Genomic DNA, 24237 nt, shown 5'->3' with positions numbered 1-24237 from the left:
AATTTAGATGCAGAAGGGTGACTGGACTGAGTGAGTCACAGAGAAAGAGATGGGGAAATATGAGGGTGGAAAAGTCTTTAATGTATTTTCATTCTGTAGGTTATAGTATTGTAACCAATGGGCACAAAACACTGCTAATATCAATTAAATTTAATGGGAGAAAAGTGATTTTTCACATATCTCAAACATGGATAAAATTCATATTAGTGTCTCCAATACTGTCATCAGTTTCATTAATTTTCTGAGGCAGAGCCGCCAGGTATCATTTGAAATTTTTTTCCCCACTTCTACTTCAGTGATCCTCAGAAACGGGGATAATGTCACAAATGATTTGTACCTACACTGAGGAGATTATAGTTTAGTTTCTGTTTCTGACTGTCTGCAGGATATAGACACCTGAGAACAGATACATTTTGGTGGACAGGACATCCTCAGGCCAAGGAACAGATGATTGGATTTTGGTGTTGAGCTGAATCTAGGACTTCTTCAATTAGACACTTATCATTTTGGCTGTGACTATAAAACAGAGATAGTCTTTCATATCTAATGGGTGTGTTTGCAGAGACACTATCAAGTGTCTTCCGCTTATAAATGAAGATCTAACAGTGTGATGGGAGCTGTACCCTCTGTTTTATTTAATTCTGGAGTGTGTTCAAATGCCTTTTTTGCTTTGCTCATGCCACTTAAAATTTGTTGCAGGAACAACGTTTTAGTTTTTCTCTTTTGTGTGACTGGGGTTGAGGTTAGGAAAACAAGCACAGTGCATTTTGTCTGGACCAGTGAATTATATGAAACATGAAATAGAGGTGAGGTGAGCCCAGTTTGGCTCCAATTGCTTCTGATATGACTGATAACTAAGAAGCCAAAAGGTGGTTAGCTTAACATAAAGGCTTGAGACACGGGGAAAGAGCTAGCCTGCCTCTGTCAAAGGTTAAAAAGCAAAAACCAACCTACCTGTTCTAGCACCTCTAAAGCTCACTAACTGAGGTGTTACATCTCATCTGTTTAGATGGTACATAACCTCCCAGATAGTTTTACACTAGGTTGGTGTTGGGGGGTTGTTTAGTGAGGAGTTCACTGTTTATCTTCCTGCCTTTTGAAAGCACTTTGAGCATCATGCTTGGTAAATGTTCTTTAAATCGTTTAAAACTCCAGAATCTCTTTCTGGCACTCTCCGCTCACTGACTTGCGGGGGTTAATTACTGTTTAAGTAATGTCTGACATCTTTCCAGCAGACCTGTAAAACTCAGTCTAATGACATCTGACACAGTGTCATGAGGACAGATGTGTCGCAGCCTCACAGCCCTCCTACCAGTGATCCTAACAGACCTTCTCTTTCCTCCCACTAACCCCACCCCCACCCCTGACCCGTCTCTCTCCTGCACAGATGCAAGGTGTGCCGTTCCCCCCTCCTATTATCATCACCATCATCGCACCCACGCCCACTCCTTCCACGATCCCTCCTTCAGTCGTCCTGCTCACGAACGTCCCTTCTACGACCATCCCTCCTTCGACCGTCCTTCCTTCGACCGTCCTTCCTTCGACCGTCCTTCCTTCGATCGTCCTTCCTTCGACCGTCCTTCCTACAGCCGCCCTTTGCACGAGCGTGTCATCTACGACCCACAACCCCAGGACCACTGGAACCCCCGTCTCCGTGTGAGCTCCGGAAATCAGCTCTACATGTTGGACCAGGAGGAGGTATAGTACCCCACACACCAGGAATGCACTGACATCGACACTGGTTTTACACAGAAGGGGATGATGGTTAAAACTGAGGCATGAGTTTCTTGTTATTTTTATCATGTGAACCTCTTGAATCTGTGTCTGGGGGTCAAAGTGTGAAAGGTGTTATGTCTGAGTTTATCTGGGATCAAAAGTTTAAACTTTCAATAGATGTCATTATGATTAAATCTGCTGATTAACTTAAGCAGCAGCGTATCACATTTATTTTTGTTTTGAAAAATCACTGGAATAGTGAATCAATTAAAGTTTCTAAAATTGATTTGAGAATCAGACTATATACTTGATTCTGATTTATAAATAATGCTGTCTATTCTCAGCTCTCATTAACAACTAGAGTTTGAAAGAGATCAGTATGTGAGGTGTATTCATACTCTGGGTTGTGAACATGACATACTGTAGACATAGAAGTGTCACAAAATACTTCCTCGTGTCCTTTTGGCTAAAACATACTGCAGGTCGATGGTGTTCTCAGCATGGCTTGTTACACAGACTTTGTGCACCTACTTTTCAGCTGATGCCTGTTTAAAGGAGGTCAGAGAGAGAGAGAGAGAGCCTATCCCAGATGCTCGAGCTTCCTTGGATCACTGTCGCCTCAGGCTCGCTTTTGGGGATTCAGTATTAAGTGCAGTTGATAATTCTGTGCAAAGCTGACTATGTTTGGAAACTTGTTAATGTTTTAATGAAAGTAGTATTGTAGTATTCTGGAGGACTGGTTTATCAGGGTTTTTTTTTACCCACCATTGTTAACACACAGGGAGATAGGTGTTTTCACTGTGAGTACTGTTGATGTTAAACCAGCAGAATGCAGTTTTTGACAGTGGAAAATAACTAAGTACATTTACTCATACTGTACAATTTTGAGGTATCTGTGCTTGAGTATTTTCATTTTCTGCTACTTCATACTTTGACTTCACTACATTTCAGAGTTAATTCTTATACATTTTACTCCACTACATAAATTTGATAACTTTAGTCACTTTTCAGAATAGAACATATACTATGATCATACGACTTTATTGATTCACAAACTACCCAGCAGTAGGTAGACTCATTGGATTTTTCAAATTACTTAAAATGAACACAGCAGTATGTTACTATTGATCAACTGTTTGTGGATTGATTCACCAAACACAGCGCATTACTAAACCTCCTGCTGGCTGGGAATAAGATGTCATCTTGCTCTTCAGGCCAGGAGAGGGTACTGTTCTTCAACTATTCTACCCCTACTTTGGAACTAAAGAATTTTTACACACAGAATTACAGCTTAAACCTGCAGATTTATGGCACCACTCTTACTGGAACAGACCCTAGTAAAACTCCATTGGTCACCTCCTCAAATAGAGGTCTGTTGTGAGACCATATACCGATTGCCTTGCATGTGGCAGTGTATATTAGTTTTAATATTTTTGGTGTTTTATCCTATTCATATTGTAATTTATCTGCCTTATTGTTTGTTGTAGTTTTTGTATATTAATATATGATTTAGGCCTGGCACCAAAGCAAATTCTTATGTTGGTGCATCAATAAAATAATGAATCTTTATGTGACCAAAGCAAACAGATGGTGACCTAACTGTAGTGTGTGTGTGTGTCTGTCTGTGTGTGTCTACGGCTGCCAATTGTATTTCAGTTTGTGATCACTCAGAGGAATAGAGCATGCTGTGATCCCGATAAAAGACCCGTGTTGCAATGTGGGGACTGGATGGAGAGCCCAGCTCACTTAATCAAAGCCCTATCCCTGTCTAATTGTGCCAATAAGGCAGCAGCTGTGAATGGATCGCAGGCAGGACTGACGTGCTGATAGCCGTCACCTCGGAGACAGCAAGAGGCTTTAAATATTCATGCCTCTCTCTCACTTCATGTGGAAAGGGTGTTTCTCTTTTGGTCTCATCACACACACACATACATGCTCACCGTTCAATTTAATTCTATTCCTTTTAGATGGCTTCAGTGCCTCAACAAAAAAGCAATCATGATGTATGTTTCTATAGCAGAGATATGCAGGCTCAGTGGAGGACCTCGTTCTTTCTCACCAGCCGTGTTGCTGCTTCCTGCACATTTTCATATCTGCCTGTCTTAATTATATGCCTCTCTGGTTTTCTGCTTGTTTGAGCTCAGCATCACCTGTCCAACCTGTCCTCCCTTTCTTGTACCTTTGCATCCTCCAGGATCAATCCTTGTTTTAATTCCCTCCATTGATCCATCTCTCTTACCTTTTCTTTTGTTCTCTCCTCTCTTTATCTAATCCTTATGTTCACATTCCTCTCTCTTGTACAATGCTCAGTCTCTCTTTCTCTCCTTATGTCTCTATATTCATTGCTAGCACACCTCCCCTTTTCCCTGTCCATCTCTCTTTTATACTTTCAGCCTCTTTTGGCCTTACCTCTTCACCTCATTTGCTCACCCCTGTTCTACCCCCTTCCTTCTCCTTGTCTCTGACTGGCAGCAGTCTTTGGCTTTCCCACAGGCCACCTGTCACCAGGCTCCTCACAGCGCCATTCACTTGCCACTCTGTTTATTTATTTGGTTAGTTTGTTTTATGAATGACAGCCATCAGAAAGCTGAAGGAAGGACGTCCTCCCTGAGAGAGCTGAGGTGTCACTCCAGGGAACAAAGACCCCTTTGTTCTGTCTAAAATGTGTCACTATGAGAATTTCTGTTAATCGTGTGTCTGTGTGCCTCTTGGCACCTGTTGTGTTGGGTTCATTGAATTGTTTCCTAGTGACGGAGTGCAGGCACTTCATAGGACTAGAGTGAAATTACACCCTCAGTGACATGTCAACACCCTTGGTTCGGTTTAATTGTCAAGAATAATAGATATGCTGAGAAGATGATGTCTGAGTGACATTTTGACACTGTGTATCCAGGGCTAAATACCCTTGAAAGTTTCAGAAATGCCTGTGAAATTAAAAATGACGAAGCATAACATGCCACATATAATTAGTGCTCTCTTTTGCCTGTCCCCCCCCTGCCCCCCTCAGTACTCACATAAGTGACTTCTACACTATCTCCCTTGAGCTTCTGTGTGTGCGTGGTAGACAACTCTTTCCAGTGCAGCTTAAGCACTGTGTTACTTAGAAAACAAGCGAGCCTGCAGCCTGAAGCAGCAGAAAATGTCATTTAGCGTTACTCTGTTTCTGTCATCATGGCTCAGGATTAGAATAATAAAAAAAAAAAAAATTATGGTGCAAAATTAACACTTCTGTGATACAGTCACAGTAGTTTTTGGCCAAATGGTACACTGTGTTCCTGTGTCATTCCATATTTACATATTGGTATTCAGTAATATTTTGCTATATGTGTTGGAGCAGTAGGACAAACAGTAGAAAGAAGGAAGATAAGTCTAAAATTAATTTAGTTAATTTAGTTAAAATTTGGTTAATTAGTTTGGTAATAAAAACACCAAATGTTCTCCAGCTTCTGGCTTTCCTGTGAGGATTTTCAGTTTTCCTTTTCTTATGTAAAAGTAAATATGGTTTTCTTTGGGACCTGGAATGTTTGCTTGACAAAATAGGGAATTTAAAGATGTCACCTTTATCTTTATGAAATTGCAATAATGACCTGTAATTCACATCAAGATTAATTGAGAAAATGTCAGATGAATCAATAATTGAAATAATAGTTACACTAATGACTTTAAACAGAATCTTAGGCTGATTATAGTTGGTAGACCTGGAACCAATAGTGGATGAATCAGTCGACTGCTACTTTAATGGTCTTAACACTTGTCCTTCAAATATTTGCTGTTTCTAGTTTCAAAATTGTGAGAATTTGCTGCTTTTTTGTGGTCATTTATGAAGCAAATGAAGTGATTATGTGGGTCTTTTCACTGTTGGTGGGACAAAACAGGTGGTGCGAAGATGTCACTTTAGGGCTCTTACTGATTTTTTTTTTTGACTAAACAATTACTCCAGCAAATAACTGGCAGATTAATTAATAAATGTATTGTTAGCTACACCTTTACTAGTTTGATTTTGGACATCAAATGTAAAAGCTGGATCATATTTCACTTAAAAGTGTTAGATGTTCAAATTTAAGAATTTAGAGTTTAATGAAGTAGGCCTCCTCACTAATTCAACCAAGGGAAAAGTCAGTAATGAGAAGAATTTGTATTGAGTTTCCTGGGCCGATATTGACTTTTTAAAATAATCTGTGAGATCTTGATCTGTGAATATTCATTCCTATTTTCCTCAGTGCTGAATCTCTCTTCAGGCTGATCTGCCTCCTTCTGTCCTGCAGGGGGAGTGAGAGGGCTGGCAGAGACGGCTGCCTGGCATCCTCTCCTCCTCCTCCTCCTCCTCCTCCTCCCATCTCACAGGAAATATTAACATAACACAGAGAAGTAGATGCAGTACTTGAGCACATTTCCCTCTGCAGTTAAAGTGCTACCATCCTTTGGCCGTTCTGAATTTGAAAACATTAGTGCATGAACCAGTCTGCAGACAAGCCACCTCTGCAACCTCAACCTGTAGCTGCTGTCATTACTGTGCATGAGCAGTGGCTTAGCAGTGATGATATGTTTGCTTCTGACCCCAGAGAGCACATTCAGGTGGCTGTCATGTGGGAGTTGGAGGGATTAATTATGTAATAAATGTAGGTGGGCAGCGACTCGCAGAAGAAAGGAGAAAGGTTGACTGTTTTAGTGAGACGGCTTACCTGAATCCCTGAGGTGATGTTAACAAAGATGTCTTTGGTATATGAGTAACTATTACATTCCATTTAAATAAAAATTGTCGCTCACTCAGAAATAAAACATTTTTCTAAAGGTCATTCCATCCATACAAGGGTTTAAATGGCTTTTATCTCAGGGCTTTGATTAATTCACCTATCCCTATGGATAGTGTACAGTTTTTTCCTCCAATTCCTTGGAGGTACCTAGAAAAAGAGGGAAACTAGGCCTAATTTGTCTTCTGACATCTTACCAGAAGCAACTGCCAGCTCTCCATGACCTTAAAAGCAACCCACTGCTATTTATCATTTTTAAAGAGGAGTGTACTTGGCCAGACCTATCTCTGTGGGAGTGGACACTTATGGGTGGTTTGAACTTTCCCCATGCACTTAGCGTCTACTGTACAAGTACAAACCAACTCAACTAAGACTTGCATTTTAAGTATTTATTTGAAGGTCTTATTCACACTTTTCCACTGAATTCAGTGGGAAAGTGTCCAGGATTTTGACTGGCAATGCAGTACAACAGTAGAAAAGCCTATATTCTTCTTTCTGTTAGCTAGATGTTTATCGCCTTTTCACTTTCCTCAGCATTTTTTAAACTGTAAACAAGTATCACTTAGTCTTGCTCACCATGCATTTTGCCTGCATAATAAGTAAACTGCATGTAAACAAAGCACAGGTCACAGTTTTCCTCCTTATTTGCATCATGTTGTTTTTATGAACATTGCTTTCAACATTTTTTATGTTTTTGGGTCAATGTAAGATAATATGCTGTTATCTAGATTGAAATATGATTTTTTTGGAGGGTTATGGAACAGTTTCAACCTCCCCTGGATAAATAAAACAAAGACAAACAAAGAAAATAGTCAAATTTGATATTATAATGGCCAACAGCCCATTTTCCATGAAAACCTATATATACTACGTCACATGTACAGTTAAAATTATAATTATCTCCAATGTGCTGTTTAGACATTCAAATAACGGACCATGAGCTTCCACTGGTTTTGTATCTGAAAGGCTAAAGAGGGTCAAAATGTCAGCCTTGTTGGCCTGTTTACTTTGTGTGTGTGTTTTATCTGAGAGTACTGTGTGTTTGAACACTGTAGCCTGAAGTCAGGAGGAGGAGGAGGATCATCTGTCTCTGAAAGGATATTAGTGACGGTCTGAAGGACAAACCATGCTTTTTGGGCAGCTCTGCCACCCAACGAGTGCACGAATCTGTGTGCGTGCGTGCGTGTATAATATATATATATATATATATACACACACACACATAGGTGTTTGTGTGTTGTGTGTGTCAAGCCAAGGATAAATTTATTTCTGAATTTGTGCAGGTGCATGGCCAAATTTATTATTTCCTGCGTGTGTCCTAATGCAGGTTCATTTATGTGGAGGTGTGTGTTGTTGTTGTTTGAGCCAGAGTTAGACATCCAGCAGTGCCTGATTACTGCCCTGTTAAGAAATAATGGATTGCACAGTTGTTGCACATTACACACATTTATTTCACACACACACACACACTCATACACAGCATCACGACAGACACTCCTGCTCCTCACAGCTGGGCCTGAGGAAGCAGTAGAGACATATGGGCTAGCCAGCCTGCAGCATCACTCAACTCAACCTGTCAAGATGAACAAAAACGCCCCCCTCCTCTGATCAATGGCACTCCCTTCCCTCCTCCTCCTTTTCCACCAGGTCTTACGCCCTGCCCCCCTCTTCCAACACCACCACCACTCTATCCAGCCCCTTCGCTTCAGACTGTCATCTGTCTCGTATGTTGCTGGGTTCTGACTAATATTTGATGAATGTGTTTGTTTTTAATTTTCCTATTATTAAAATCCTCAAAAACACTGATTGATTTTTGGTTGCTGCCAATTGTAACATTTATGATGGATGCTTAACTCCACCAGGCAGACAATTTACATTTCAAACTGGATGAAACTGTTTGCTCTACCACTGGTGCTCATACATGGCCCAGAAACTGAAATGAAATGTGCAGCTTCAGATATTCTTACACTTGTGATGGATTCAGTCATGGATCTGTTTTGTGATCAAGTGTTGTAATTGACTGTTTTGGACAGACCCAAGTTACTCCAGTAGAGAGACAGCTGTTTATCAACCTGTCATGTTCTCAAGAAATTAAATATGTTGATACTGCACAATCTCTTAATGTTAAACATCTATAAATGCCTAAGTAAGCAGGTTCCTAAGGTGGTCAGTGACCCGGTGGTGTCTCTCAATAACATGAGGTGCACTTTAAATAGTTTCCTCTATTCAGGGAATCAACATATGATCAACTCTTTACCCACAGACATCAAAATGGGTCATGACTGGGAATACTGCAATCTCAAATTGAAACAATTTTTAAAGACAGACTTGTCCTTATTGTATTGTATGATTTCTTTAAGGCTGTGCTATTTATGTATTGTTGTTTTGTGCTGTTCTGGGTGTACTTCGTTGTTTTTTCTATAGACTGGCATTGCAGCCAGCATAAGCTATAAATGCTGTAGTATGTGGCATTGGTTTATTCGTCCATCCTATATACTTGTATAAACACCAGAAAAGTGACAAGAAATGGTTCAGCCAAAGGTGAAAATGGCATGCGTTAAAGGAATTTAATCATAATTTAACTCTGGCTTTTATAAATGAATAAAAAGATAGTATTGTAGCAACTGAGAGAGAACATTCTTTCCCAGATGAGATGCAGCAAAGTGCTTGTGTGCAGCTTAGACAAAAAAAAGCAGTCTTAACTGTTCCCGTAGCAGCAAAATCTGTTGTAAACATAAGGTGAGAGAGACAGGTGCAGTCAGTCGAGACATCTGGTGATAATGGTAGAATCTATTGAAATGCTAGTGGAACTCAGTGGATGCATCATTGGGATCAGCATTGTAAGATACCACAGTTTTTTCAGCTTTCTAAGTGTTTGGTCCATCTGGTCTTTCTACCCATCAAACATTTGGTGTAGAAACAGATCTTCTGCCATATACCAACCACACTTGGTTCCCAGAATGATTCCTGATTTTGTAAGCCCCTGATCCATCATCTAACCTTAGTCCTCATTAGTTCACGTCATTTGGTGAAGATATTCATGTTCCCCAGACAATGATGGTCTTTAACCTTGTGGCCTTAGTTCATCTTCACCCTTAAAATCATCATGGTCTGGTTTGATCTACAGTACTGGGATAGGTTTACCCAGTACTGATGTGCTGTTACATTTTTTAGGTTGCTATTATGTTATTTACCCAAATTAAAATATGATTATTTTGAGCCAGTGTTTTACCTTAAACAGTCAGACATTAAAAGGATCTGCAAATGCATATTAACAATTAGTAACAAATAGTGACATGGAAGTTTAAATAGTAAATTATAACCACTGACAACTGTACCATGTTGATTATTTTGAATAAAAGGCCAACAGGAGCACGAAAATAACACTAACACCGGGTTTAGTTTGGAATTGTTTTTTACCCATTGATGGGTAAACTAGCCCTGTTATTGCCTTTATTGCCTTGGTGCCTAGAGCCAGTTATTTTTATTTTGTAGTGTCACGGTCAGACACAAGAAATATGAAAATCTAAGGGATTTGTGTGTTTACAGGGAGTCATTTTTGGTCATTCCTCTTGCACTACTCTAAAAATAATCTGCATTTTTAAGGCCACTGCTGGTAAAGGCTAATCATTCTGCTTCAACATGCTAGTCAGATGTTAGAACAGTGTTGTTGTACCAATTGTTGCAACTTGCCCCAACCAATTGTTGCAACGTTTCAAGTGTGGCCATTTAGAAATGGTAAAAACACCTATTTCAAGTAAAAATTGTCAGTACATGGTTTGTTCTGTCTCGTGGGATTTAATGGACATTGCGGCTTCTGGTGGAACCAAACTGGGCCTTTGGACAGCAGTTTATTTTAGCTGTGGTATGTTGTGCTCTAAATGGAACATGAATGAGGCACATGTTGGCCTTGAGTGGTTAAAAGTCAGCATGCTAGCCTAATGCTGCCTCTCTATGGAAGCTAAGTGCAGGCCTGCCAGCTTCCTGGGCCCACTCTTGATGTTATGTCTCCTGCTACAGACCCTGTGACGTCTGACCAATCAAATCCTGCCATAGCAGAGTAAGAAATTGCCTCCAGGATGTTTATTTGTGGGGTAGAAAGGTATTCTGAGTCTTTTCAATGAGTCAGGGTGTCAGTGATGAATTGCATTGGGCAGGGCACCGGTAGGGGAGGGAAGAGTGGGCTTGTTCTTGTTCAAGTCGATGTGACTGAGGAAAATCACCATATTTAGCTCCTTGTAATTAGGTAGTGTTGACATCAAGATGGTTAGTCAGGATTTTATCTTTTTAAGACTCATGGGTTTAAGATACAGTAATTTCAGCTATTTGTGCACAGCTCACATTGTGAAATGCATGTTTGTATCCTCTTATTTTGATTTGAGTATGAAAAGAGAGCTGAGGACACTGTCCTTATAGAAGGGACATAAACCAATGCCACAGCTTACCAAACATCTATTTTGTGACCTTCTCACAACTCGTATTGTACAGTAGATAAAAGTAAATGGACCCCCATTTGTCTCCTCTGGATTCCATGGCAACAGCTGAAAAATCTGGACAGAGAGAAGCATCGCTTTAACCTGCTGAAAATCATTACTATCCCTTCAATAACAGTAAAACCATTCAGTGAGATTACCTGCGGTTTGAGATTGCCCCCATCCTGATTACTCTTTCATGGATTCAGAGCTGGCACAGCACTCGGTTAGACATTATGAAACCACTTTGTTTATTACATATATTTAGAAACACTATAAAGCAACATGGTCGCAATGAAGCTACACTAAGCAATTGTGGCTTTATTTCCATTCCTGATCAATGAAGAGCTGGTAGAATGTGAGGTTCATTCAGGTTTACTGTTTATCACTGGCGCTAAAGCATATTCAGTTAGTTGAACTCGGCCACTCTGCTGTTTTTTAAATTAATCTGGCTGAGAGAATTAGAGAAAAGAAGCCTGGAGTTTAGATTGAAGATGCGTATCTTCTTACTTTTTCTGGTCTAATAACTTCACTCTGGTACGAGAGGTATTTTCACAAGGGTTAGGTGACATGGTGAAATTTTAATACAGGGTTATTCAAAAAGAATGAACCGATTTCATTACACAATATTTTATTAAGGAAAAGTAATACAACACTCCAACCAAGTCACAAGTATTCTACTCACAATCAACTTTTATTTCCTGTCTTACAAGTTGCCCATGCGGCAGGTGGTGGTCACATTGAACACCCTGTATATTGTGAAACTTGTAAATTTTATTTTTGTGAAGATCACTATTAATGTAATGTTATCCAATATATCCAAATTACAATGAGAGACCCTTTAAAATACATGTAATAAGTAAATGTAAACATTTCCAGTTTATCCACAAAAGCGTGGTCAAAAAGGGAAGTCCAAAGGTTGATACACAGAAAACACAATCAGAATCAGAGGGGTTAGGCAGTACTTGGTGGTCACAAGGTAATCCATGGTGTCAGAGCTGGAATAACAGGTGCAAGGAAAACACTGGAAAGTCTGAATAGGAGTAAGAACAATCTGGCAGCTTCTTGGTGTGGGGAAGCTGCCTATATGAGGTGTCTGAAAAGAGAGGCAGGTGAAGCCAATGTGGGTAATGAGATAAAGTTCCCGGGAGTCAGGGTGAGCTGAGGACAGGAAGTAGTGTCAAAATAAAAGCATGAGACCAGAAGCAGACAGGACAGAATCATGACAGGTTCCAACACTGTGAAGGCAGATGCAACTACAAAACACTGTTATATTAAAAATAGCAATCTTTATTATACAAATATAGGATTGAGCTAATTAAAACATTCAGATGGAAAATATGTGTTTTTACACAGTGAACAGTTAAAGCAAAACAACCCATCAAATAATTATCATGATATTTCACTTGGGACCAAAAGCTTAAACACTTGATAAGTAGTAAAACCTCTGACTGTGTATTTGCCCCAACAAAAGGGATACTCACTAAATTAGCAAACTGTACACAGCCTGTGTTCTCAAACTCATAAAGACTATATAAGGCTTCATGTGTTTTTTTCTAATGAGTTTGTGCTGTAATTTCATCACATCCAGCAATATGTTGATCCCAAGAAAGCAGTGTATTACCATGGAGCTTTATATACTGTGGTTGCACAAGCAGTGAAGTACAGACAAATCATAGAGGCTGCAGATTTATGATGCTTGTCCCTGATAAAGTTGGATAAGGAGACTCATTTAAACAGGATTCCGATGCTGTGATATGAAGCATCTTCTTCTTGGCTGGTTTAGGTAGATTACTGAGACATGCATTAATGTGCATGTGTGAGTGTCCATGTGCCCGATGTGGTACAGCTGTAGAATGGTACTGGAGATTATTAGCTTGAAGTGAAGCTGTGTTTGCATGAAATTTAGTGCCCTTGCTTTGATAGACATGTGCATGTCCCAAATAGAAGTTCTTGTACAGATTCACAGATGCAGGCAGCATCTGCACATAAACACACACACTCTGGCATTCTTTCATCTTAACGGAGCTCCTGTAGAGCGAGTGGCACTTGGCGGTCTTGCGGGACATATGGCTCAGTGTGACCTGCCAGTGTCCTTCACTGTTGTTGGCTTCTCCCCAAAACCCCCCAGGGCTGCACTATCCTGTGCTGCTCTCTGCAGTTATACCACCTCCTGACACTGGCTGTCTGTGTTCACACCAGCTCTTTCATGTTCCAGCATTGACACTAGACACAGTAGGACGCCCTCAAAAGCACACAGTATTACAAAAATGAGATCAACAAAAGAGGCTGCTATTATTTCCACAGATTTCTTGACTTTTATGCCAGTAAGGATACGTGACTGCAGTTTACCTCCACAAGCCTATACCTACCGTATATTCATGTTCAGAATTATCCGTTAAAGCTGCATGGCCACTTTGGTACAGGAGAACAAGGCAGCAAGGGGTGGCTGTTGCTCAGGAGGTAGAGCAGGTAAATGCCACCATGGCTGATTGCTGTCACTGATGTGAGGGACAAATTGTAAAGGCCTTTTGATAAAAGCACTGTACAAACTAAAAAGCACAATTGTAGCACATTACTTTATGCTTTTATGGCTAAGGTCTTGACACATAATTGACTAGTTAAACATCCTGCAGTCACAGAGCAACATTCACATGCACTTGACCAGCTAATGAACCCATGTCTATTATTCACTTCACAAAATAGCAGGGACTTTTCTTCACTTCTTCTGCGTTACCATCATGCATTCCTGGGAGGTAGCACGCTGGGTTTATCTGCTGATAGTTCATAAAAGTGAAATTTGTGGCCCATAAAACAAAAACAATGAGCCAAAAAACTAAATAAATTTCTGCATGACACAGTCACCAGGTTGGTGAAAATCCATCGTTTAGACAATTCTTGGTGGAGCTGTTATTAATGTACATGCTGTATATAGGAAGCAGTGGAAATTGTACAAATGTTTTATTTTCTATGCATCATAGTAGGTAGTACTGAAATGAAACTCCTAATGAGTTTCTTCTATCACTTTTTACTTCTTTGTGGGGGTTTTTTGGTGTACTGGGGCCCAGTGCTATTTTGGTTTTCAGTCAAGATTTATAGGTCTGTGCTTTACAGTGCACGCTGTATTTTCTGAGTGTAACTGGGATGTTTCTGATTACTGTGGCACATTCTCCTTTTTATTTTCCCCTGAGTCTCCCTTTAAATATTCAGGGACTGCGGGGCCAAATGTGGCTGAGCTGTGAGATGTGGTTTACTTTCAGTTTCTGCTTCTTCCACATCAATTTATCATACAAAGACTTATGATATACTGTAAATGGTAACCTGTGAGTTGTAAGCTGACCCCACATTAACTGTAAACAAATTTCTTGGATGAATTTGATCGTATTGAATTCTGTTAGTAGTTGCTTTCTGCAGTTTATCAGTTATGATTATGGAGTTGTTTATGCGTTTGTTGTCAGCTACTTTAAAATGTTCAGTCTATTCTCAACAAACACTTCTGGTGGTTAAATGTTGTTTTCTGTAAGTTAGTTCAGTTGTATTGCAGTTATTCATCAAGCACAGTGTGAACACAGTAGTTTTTTGAATGCAATAAATAGTCCACATTCTGTATATAAATTCAGGATGCAGAACTTCAGGAGTGTGTTTGTGTACTGACCTTGTGCTCTCTCTGTGCAGGTACACCCCCTGCTGATGCGCGAGAGGCGGTCAGAGACTCACAGGAACAAGCTACTGCGGCGGACAGTCAGCGTTCCTGTTGAGGGAAGGCACCATCCCGAGATGGGTGAGCAGACAAACCTTTATTATCAGCCCTTTAAAATAAACAGCCAACATTATTTTGTTTTGTCTCACTTTTTTGAAAATAAATAAAATTCAAATCTAAGCTACATATGGGTGACAAAACACTGACCCCATAAGATGCTCCTAAGTGCTCTTTGCCCCTCCCATCACATCCTATTTCCTAATGGTGACGTAACCTATGGAAGTCTTGTAGCAACAAAGGGCACACAATGCAGTCTCCGGTTCTTTAGCAAATGAGTCAATCCAGAATGCTGTGGTTACTGCTAATGTGACACAAAGCCCAAATGAGTCCCACTTTAAAATCTTAATAAATCATCGCAAAGGTAAAATCATGACCATCTCAAAAAACCAAACTGATGTTAGCCCTGGTTTTTGCTCTTTCTTTGTCTCATTGTGCAAAAGAACGCCACCTCTTCACTCTGACATCCACTGTTTGGGGCTTCTAGCTGCCAAGAGCTCCTCCATAGCATGAAATGACTACTCGCGGCTCATGAAACGCTTCTTATAACCTTTGCTATCTGGCAGGCCGGGTTAATTTACAGGCCGTACTTTGACAACACAGGGTAGAGGAGCTGGAATAACAACAGAAGGGCTGTAGGCAGCAGAGGGTCACGGGGGGCAGACACCACATCCTGTCCCATTGTCACTGGGTTCATCAGACAGTGTGTAAAATCTTAGTGGGTGCGCCTTTAAAGGAAAAACCAAGTAAAAAGTGAGGAGATTCACATCATTTTATGCTCACCAAACCTTTCAGTGATGGGGGACCAATGTCATCCTGAAAGAGAACACTCATTTATTCAGGCCTTTCCTTTCATTTGTCACCTGTTTGTGATGTCTTAAAGGATAGGTTCACATATTTTCAGAGTTACCGGTGTCTCTTTTTTTTATCCTGTACTGGCCCTGTTCAACGTAAGTGAACAAATCCTCATTCTTGCCTTCCAGAGTTTAGCCGAAGCTAATATGAGGATTCAGCAGTCTGAGTTTGACACCTGCAGGGTAACTTCCAAAGTTAGTGTCATTTTAGCACCATATTTCCTCTTTGTTTTTTCCGGACACTGTTTCCTTGCTCAGCAGCAGTCGGGTGACAGCAACACAAAGTGGGAATTATGTCCTGATTATACTGGAGCTTCAGAAAACACCCACTCACTAAAACTAACTGAAAATGATGGATTCTTGTATTAGTTTCAGCTGAACTTTAGACTACATAATTTTTATAAGAAAGAGGCCCAGGGATGAGTACAGGAAGCAAACCCTCTTTCAACATTCATATGGGGATTTGAGTATTGTTTTAAAATAGACCTGAATATGTCAGCCTGACAAGACTTGGTAGAATGTTTTTGGACGATGCTTCATTCCACTCCTCTTGTTCATTTTGGTTTTCAGAAACACATTCACCTGTAGTACTTTTAGCATGCATATAATAATAGGATAGTTGCATAGCAACTCTATTACTAGCAGCACTCTGAATCAGCAGAGATAAAAGCATCACATCTCCGAGCTTAAGGCAGCTGTTTCCTTTCTACCAGACTGATTCTTTTTCAGTTATCTTCAAATGAAATTCATATGTTGATACCATGATAATCATGCATATCTTTTGCATTTTCTGTCTCTATTGCTTCTTCAGTCCATTTAGATGTTTTATTTTTGCAGTCCTTTCAGTTTTTTGCTTTTAAATTATTCCTGCTCTTTCACATTTCTGATTTTATGTGGTGATATTGTCTGTTGGGTTTTCTTCTATAATATTAATAATAACGTCTGGACCTTACTTTGTAAAGTGTCCTAAGATGACTTTTGTTGTGATTTGGTGCTATACAAATAAAACTGAATTGAGCTGTGCTCTCTTTGGACTGTGTAAAGCTCAGCCCTTAGACGGCTTCTCTTTGTGCTGCCTGACTCAGTGTCTCTGGGCCCTCTACAAATGTCTCACTCTGTTTCTTCCACTCCCTTCACCCTCCACCTCTGTCTCAGTCAGCTATTTTAAGGGACTCCCTTGCGACGTCCTCTATCTATAATTCTGCTGTTACTGCTGTCTCTTTGCTCCCAAACAGTTGTGCTGGTTCAACTTGATAAATATTTCCCTCAGTTTTCATATGAGTGGCTGTCTGACCTCTAGGCAGTCGAGTACTGACATGGTCCCACCATGTTTTCACACAGCATGCTGACATAGCGATGCCAGTTCATAATGCCCATATGTAAGCATATTTTAAAGACATTCACTTTTGCCATGCTACAGGCCATAACGCAATGACAACATTATGAACCATCTGTGGTGACTACGCCTGAAGAGCCAGCAGAAATTAATGGGCCCCAGGCACTTAGTAATTATCAGATCAACAAAAAAACAAATGGAGGTTGTCACAAGGCCACAGTTGGATAATTTGAAATGAAAAGATGCAAATTTAGAATGAATGAAATTGTTGCACATGTAAGGTGTAATATGACTGGAGGTGTGTGCTGCGCCGGTCCTGCTCAGTGGCCAACAGATCACTGTGGTTGTACTGGGCAGTATCCCAATTTCAGTGGTAGTATTTATATTGATGTTCCAGGAAAAGATCATTTATTCTCAGTGAATTGTTAAATAAATTAATGAAAACCCCCAGGTGATTTTGTTTGGGTGGTTAAATTCAATCAGTAATAGCACCATAAGTATAAGGGCAAAATGAGAAATGACTCATTTTAAGGATGACTCTGTCGACAGTCGCGCCATTGAGCCGGTTCTAAAACCCGTAGACCAGACCCGGTATCAGGACTCTAGGGTGCAAAGGGTTAATCAAGCCCATAAACTCAAAGATTTATCCAGTTGAATCAACACAACTGCTAGGGAACAAAAAGAAAGCACACAAATGGCTATGTCTGGCAGATTATATTCTATAAAATTCCCTATATTTACACAAATAAAAGTCTTGAATGAGGACATTTTTAATATTTTTTGAGTCACCAACTGAATGTGGGACATGTCAGGCATTACACAAGATGTTTTTTGCTGTCAACAATTAAAAAATAGTCTTGAAATTTTGTTCTGGGAAAAAATAGGCAGAAGAACTCTTTTTTTCTTTTTTTAGTGCCTTGATTGTTTACTGACCACTTCATGACAAAAACGAGCTCATGCAGACACATTTGCACCACCACTACACAAATTAACATAAGTATACAAGTGTTTTTAGTATACAGTTATTTTAATTAGGTAAAGTCAGTTTATTAGTTTTACATTTCTTCACAATGTGTAACGTTAACGTTGCCTACTTACCATGCAGTTTGATCCCCTTTCCATATGACTCCAGAGCATCTTCTCCTCAGGTGCTCATGCAGTATTGTCCTTAACAATCTTCTTTTCATTCTGTAATATATAGTGCTCCCAGCTTCAGTCCTCCACAACATGTTTTGACTTATTTCAGTAACAGTGACTTGTCTCACACAGCCACATGACTAGACTCAGTTACTTGACAATTAAATTTGTCTATTTACACAACAGATTTTTATTGATTCGTGGTTGTAGCCATGTTCTGCCGCCTGAGAAACACACAACCACAGTAGCTACTTCTGTTAGTTTGGGGCATAATCAGGACAAGTGAGTAGCAAGAGAGAGGGTGGTGCAGCCGAGTCTCAGGCTGCTTTATTTGTCTGTCCTTATTTAGGCAATTCAATTGAGAATGCATTGCTTATGCTGTGTTTCTACCTGTAAACTAGGTTTACACTAAGCACATTTAGGACCGTTCATTTCCTTTCCAAAATTGATGAATGAAATTCTTTTTTCACAAAACTGAAAGACATGACCTCGGATTCGACAAGGAGGAGGTCAGAATGTTTTTGTGATGAGAGAAAATTAAACTGCAGATACTGCAGCTCAAAACACCCATCCATATGCTTGTGACAACGATCATGTATCAACCTTGATTTATTATTCAACACAGGGGTAGGAGCCTGTATTTTTTTACATGATATTGATAAATGAAGACGTATGACAACAATCTCAGCAGGATGTCTGAGGTAGTAACATGTTCAGATGAAAGATGTCGGCCTCTACAATCGAGCTGTGATTAGTAGTTAATGGTTTTTCATGCTCCTCTGTTGATGTCACAACACAAATGATGCAGATGCACTCCTTTCCCTTTATCATTCACTTCCATGTACCTTTTAAGGGTCTAGAAAACATTTCAAAGTTGAGGAGGTAATTAGTGTATAATGAAAACATTAATTTTGCTGGATACGTGCAGTATAAGCACTTTGTGCAAATATGGGCCTTAATTAACATTTCAGAATTGTGATGAGAAAATTACTTGTCTCAACCAGACAAAAAATGTTTCTTCCTGTTATGTTTGTTTTTGTGTTTGGTACCTTATGTAATTTTATTATAACCTGAGATGTGTTGGTATTTATTATGTACTTATGAGAGTACAGGAATTTTAGGCAGATACCAAATGCATTTTATCATAGACACCAAATGTGAACAAAGCTTTTGGCAAGGACCTCTCAGGATGCTGGTGGCAAACATGTTGTACATAAGAGGCAATGATGTTTTGCTTTATGTTAGTAACATGGCCAACAGTATTGTAGTGCAAAGATCAAAACAGGCATGTGTCACTTGAGGACTTATTCCCATAGCGTTATGAGACACGGCCCTCTGTACTTCATTTTATGTTACTGTAGTTAAATGCATCATAAGCTAACAAAAATAAAACCTTCACTTTCTGCCCCTCTCTCCCTCATTAACCTCTCCAGAAGGTGATTTGATAATCCCCTATTAATGAATTTGTGCTCCTAATATTGTAAATTGACTTCATCTTTATCTGTTCTGTTATTCAGAGGAATCTTATTAGCTGAATGACTTAGCTGCAGGGAGAAGAAAACTGTACTGCTACAAAGCAGATCAGAGTTTTTCAGCACCAGCAGTGACACTTCTCCTCGGGTTGTCCTTGTAGATCTCACGTGTTCCTTTAGCCATCTCAGCTTAGCAGACAGTCGTAATAAAGCAAACTCAACTGAGCAATTGTTCCAGTGCCCTTTACATTGTGGGACTTTCTCACTATATTTTTTCAGCTTGGATGCTGCAGTTTTGCCATGCTGCTGCTGCTTCTTTCAAATACACTGTCAGCATAAGCATGGATACCAGATTTTTGAGCCTATTCCCAACCCTTCCCATTCTGCACTACTATATTCTGTCTCACCAAATGACCCGTAACCTGTTCCTGCACTGCTCCCAGGCTTGACACCATTTCACTGCACTCACCCACTCAACATGGCCCATCCTTCCCTAGAAGAAGAGAATAAAACAATTACAGAATAAATTAAGACTGGGAAAAAAGGTGTTAGGCTGTCAACTGTTGTTATTGTTGGGACAAGCTTCATGAGTCATATCAAATTGTCATGTTAAGAAGACTAAGACAAAGATTTCTCAGTTTCTGTTTCAAGTCAGTTTTTTCATCCTTTAATTTAAGATGAAAGAGTTTGCACACAGAAATGGCTCATTGACACAATGATCTAAAAATACAACTTTCATCCCATTCCTTCGTTTCTTGTTCTCTGGGCACCGGACTGCCTCCTTCTGTTCAGTATACTCTTCCCTCCTTCACTTCTTCTCTAAGCACTGGGCTGCTTGCTAACGTTTCCCCTTTCCTGGTACTCAGATACTATCTGTCCTCTCACTTTCATCCTCCAAGTAGCCACCTTCCGAGTCGAAGGCGGCCCCATAGTCTTATGGGCTTCCCTAGCACCATGTGAATAGATGACACAGAGAGACGCTCCAGTTTGGCTCTGACTACTTCCTCCCTCGTCCCCCCGGCTGTCTCCACTGCATAATAAGTCTAAGTCACCTTCTTTGTTCCAGCCACTGTTAATCACTTCACCGAGTATGCTCCATCTCTTTTTTTGTGTGTGTTGTGTTTGTTGTGTCCTGACGTTTTTCTTATCTGTCTCCTCTATCCACGGAACCCAACTGGTAGAGGCAGAAGGCCACCCACCAAGAGCCGGGGTCTCTTGCAGGTTTTTTTTCCATTAAAGGGAGTTTTCCTCCCCACTGTCGCCAAGTGCTTGCTTAAGGGGGATTTGTTGAGTTTTCCTTTAATAGTGTAAAGTCTAGACCTGATTATGTAAAGTGCCCCGAGACATTGCTCTAGTGAATTGGTGTTGCAATAAATTTAACAGAAGGTTTTGGGGCTCTGCCCTTGCCCGAGGGCAGCGTGGATTTCTGAAGCCTTTTTTCCCCAAACCAAAGTCCATAAGCATTACACTGTATTCAAACATTCATTCAAAGTTCATCCTTTCCTGAGGGCAGGGTCCCAGCTAAAGTTCAGGAGTGGGACCATGCCCAAACACACACCACTTCCATTCCTCATTACATTAAACCACCCACTGAAACTAGTCTTCTGCTTCTGCTTTTTTCATACCCACCCTCTTTTTTCTCTTCTCTCCTTCTGTGCAGGGGGTCCACTGGTGCCCGGGAGTGGTGTGGACCTCCAAAGCCCTTTTTCCCCAAACCACGGTCCATAAGATTATACCATAGATGACATTCATCCTTTCCTGAGGGTGGGGTCTCTGCTAGTGTAAATTTACCTGCATAATATTGTCATGTGATTACATGAGTGAGCCTCACATTCATTTGACTGGTTTTGGGCACTTTGCTATAGTTTAAATCTGTGACCTTAATATGGAGTAACATACTTGACCAGCAGCCAGGACAATTCTTCTCATTCCATCAACACTAGAAAGAACCCCCAACACTTACAGCACTTTTACTCAAAGTGTAAAAAAAAACCCTGATTTATTTAAGTGGGACTAGAATAAAATAATACTTTACTGCTTAAATCTGCCCTTTTCAATGTATGAAGAAGGAAGACTACAGTAGATATGAAGAAAAATTTACAGCCTATTGCAATGTAATATACATAGATCAGCATAATTAGATGCTTCAAGCTCAGTAATAGGCGTTCTTCTTGAGTGTCATGACAGTAGAAGCTCTTTGAGCCAGTGTGAGCTGCAGCAGCAGAGTTAGTGTGACAGTTTATGAATCTTGCGATTCAGCCGCTGGGAAGTGAATGTCCCCTCCCAAGAAGCCTGGGCTTATGTTCGTGGGGAGATTTGCTGAATCATCTAGCTGTCTTGTGTTGGAACTTCGAATGAATACAAATGGTTTGTTACACTGTTGTGTTCAGCTTGTGATGGACACAGACAAACAGGCCTCCTGAAAACAATTGCTGCAGTTTATGAAGCTGCATGTCCACTGGCTTGGATCAATTGACTGAGTAGCGCCACACTTTGCTAAGATGCCTTATCTACTGAATATTTTAGTAACTTATGCAAACAGTAAGTCATCATGATATTGGAAATCATGGAGAGTTGGTTCTTGGAAGTTGTTGGAATTGATCCCCAAACTGAAAGCATTTAGCCAGGGTTAAACCAAATCAAAGGCCTGGAGTAACTTGACTTACTGTAAATGGAAATGATTCATCAACTCTCTGAGACAATGACATTTGAACACCTTTGTAATGTACAGAGTTTGGTCTTTACTTATTCTCATACTTTCTCTCCAGGTCTGAGAGAGTTAAAGTAAAAGCACAACACAGACTGTTTATACATGATATCAACCATAACGTTATCTTCTATAGTTCCAACAGATGTGTGTTTGAATGCAAATTTTCAAAGCAGATTAGGAAACTGCCTGAAGGTTTGTCTTTGGTACTATGACCAGCCAAATATAAAATACTCAGAGGTATTTTATTATGGTTTAAATGAACCTTTGTGCCCTAAAGAGCTGCCTGCATGGCTCTTGACTCTTAGTTCTGTTTTCATTATATGCAGAAATTAAAATAAGACCTGAACTGAGAGATGAGCATTAATTACAGACACCTGCAGCTTTTTGGAGAATCTGCCAAACTAACTTAATGTGACCAGGAATAATGCCACTGTTAACTGCAGCACAGCTGTGTAAATGAAGCATTGATATATTTTTTTTCCAGGCATGCAGAGAACGAAAACAATTTACTTGCATAATTTCTCGGTTGCAGAAAACATGACTGAACACCTTTATTCACCAGAGCATCAATAGCTAAAGCTTGAAAACAGCTGAACAAGATGGCGAGGGCAGAGTTTTACATTCAAACATCCAAGGCCGTTCTGAGTTGAGACGAGAGAGTCGGGAGGACAAGAGGATAGCAGTTCTCCTCAGGTGTTTGGGTGGGTGGTTACATTTAGTCAGCTGGAGCAAGTTAGCCTAACATTAATAGAAAGCACCTAATGAAAAAGACTAAGGTTTCTCACCACCTGGCTGACGAGCAGATCCCCTTCTTTCCTGAATGTGATTGTGCATAGCTTGCATTTTGAAATAATATGGCAGGACACCCTTAACAAGATGAATTAAGATTTTTATGCAAATTTATATGTAAATGAAATGATGATATAACATGAAGTGTCTTTGTGAGTGATTTACCCTGTGGGCTGGTGTGATAATGTATAACACAGTTATATTATCATACATTAACATGGAGATTTTAATCTGAAGTTCAGGAGCAGGACCATGCCCAAACACGTGCTGCTTCTGTTCTTCATTACATTAAACCACCCATTGAAACTAGTCTTCTGCTTCTGCTTTTTCATACCCGCCCAGTCCATCCCCTTTTATCTTGTCTCTCCTTCTCTGCATGATGCCCACAAAGCTATACCACCCACCCCCAAACCACTGTCCCTAACCATTACACCATATAAAAACAATCCTTTGACATTCATCCTTTCCTGAGGGCAGGGTCCCTGCCAGTGGAATGTACAGTATAAAGTGAAAATCTATGAGTGAATCAAGCAAGACGGGCCTTGGTTTAAATGACAGCTAGCCACCCGCTAAACGCACACAAGGGTCTTCAACCCTACAGTTTGCTGTCAGTTTTAGGTGTGGCAGTCAGCTTAAGCACACAAACACACACACGGCATCTTGTCTAGTCCATAGGGGCTGCTTCAGTCTGCCATGAACCGATGAGAGCATTTTAAGCCTCTGAAAGGTTCACACAGCAAACACTACATTCCTTCAAGGTGTTTCAAAGTGATGATTTCAAACCAATCAACTTCTTTTCTCTAAGTGTTTAATAAGTTCAGGCTGGATGCACAACAGTATTTATATATCATATGTAGCATTTGCATTCATTAGTTTTCTATTACTGTTCCAGGACTGGCGCTGAGAGAAGCTGACAGTTTCATTGCAAGACTTTACTCACAGATCTGCACAGCACACATCACTGTTGTGAAAGCTCAGTGAGCAAGGAAATACTGATGATCTGCACCAGTAACTCTCAACCCAGGGGTTACTTCAGCAGCTGCCAAGGGGTATGTAGAGAGATTGTGTGAAGCGGAGCTAATCTAAAAAAGTTATGGTCTGGTAAAAATGATATATCCAACTGTGTTTAGGATGAAAATAAACACAAATATTATTAGAAATTGGTGTGAAGTTGAGCTTTAATATATTTATTGTGACAATAATTAATAACCTACCATCTGCACAGGACCTCAGTCAGTAGTAA

General features: G+C 40.2%; 1 protein-coding gene across 9 annotated transcripts in view; it reads left to right on the top strand.

The window, feature by feature from the left end:
* The window catches only part of syngap1b (synaptic Ras GTPase activating protein 1b), a 132319-nt gene that overhangs the window by 35353 nt on the left and 72729 nt on the right, over window positions 1-24237 (top strand). For 8 of the 9 annotated variants that reach the window (XM_020609691.1, XM_020609696.1, XM_020609690.1 and 5 more), the window contains exons 2-3: window positions 1388-1698; window positions 14615-14720. In XM_020609691.1, the coding sequence (XP_020465347.1) occupies window positions 1388-1698; window positions 14615-14720 (417 nt within the window). Of the gene's footprint in view, window positions 1-1387; window positions 1699-14614; window positions 14721-23886; window positions 24044-24237 lie in introns of those variants that run through there. The other variant, XM_020609698.1, reaches the window with a different exon arrangement.

The sequence above is a fragment of the Monopterus albus genome, unplaced genomic scaffold, assembly GCF_001952655.1.
Source record: "Monopterus albus unplaced genomic scaffold, M_albus_1.0 scaffold101.1, whole genome shotgun sequence".
Classification (NCBI taxonomy): domain Eukaryota; kingdom Metazoa; phylum Chordata; class Actinopteri; order Synbranchiformes; family Synbranchidae; genus Monopterus; species Monopterus albus.
This window is presented reverse-complemented; position numbering and strand designations above follow the sequence as displayed.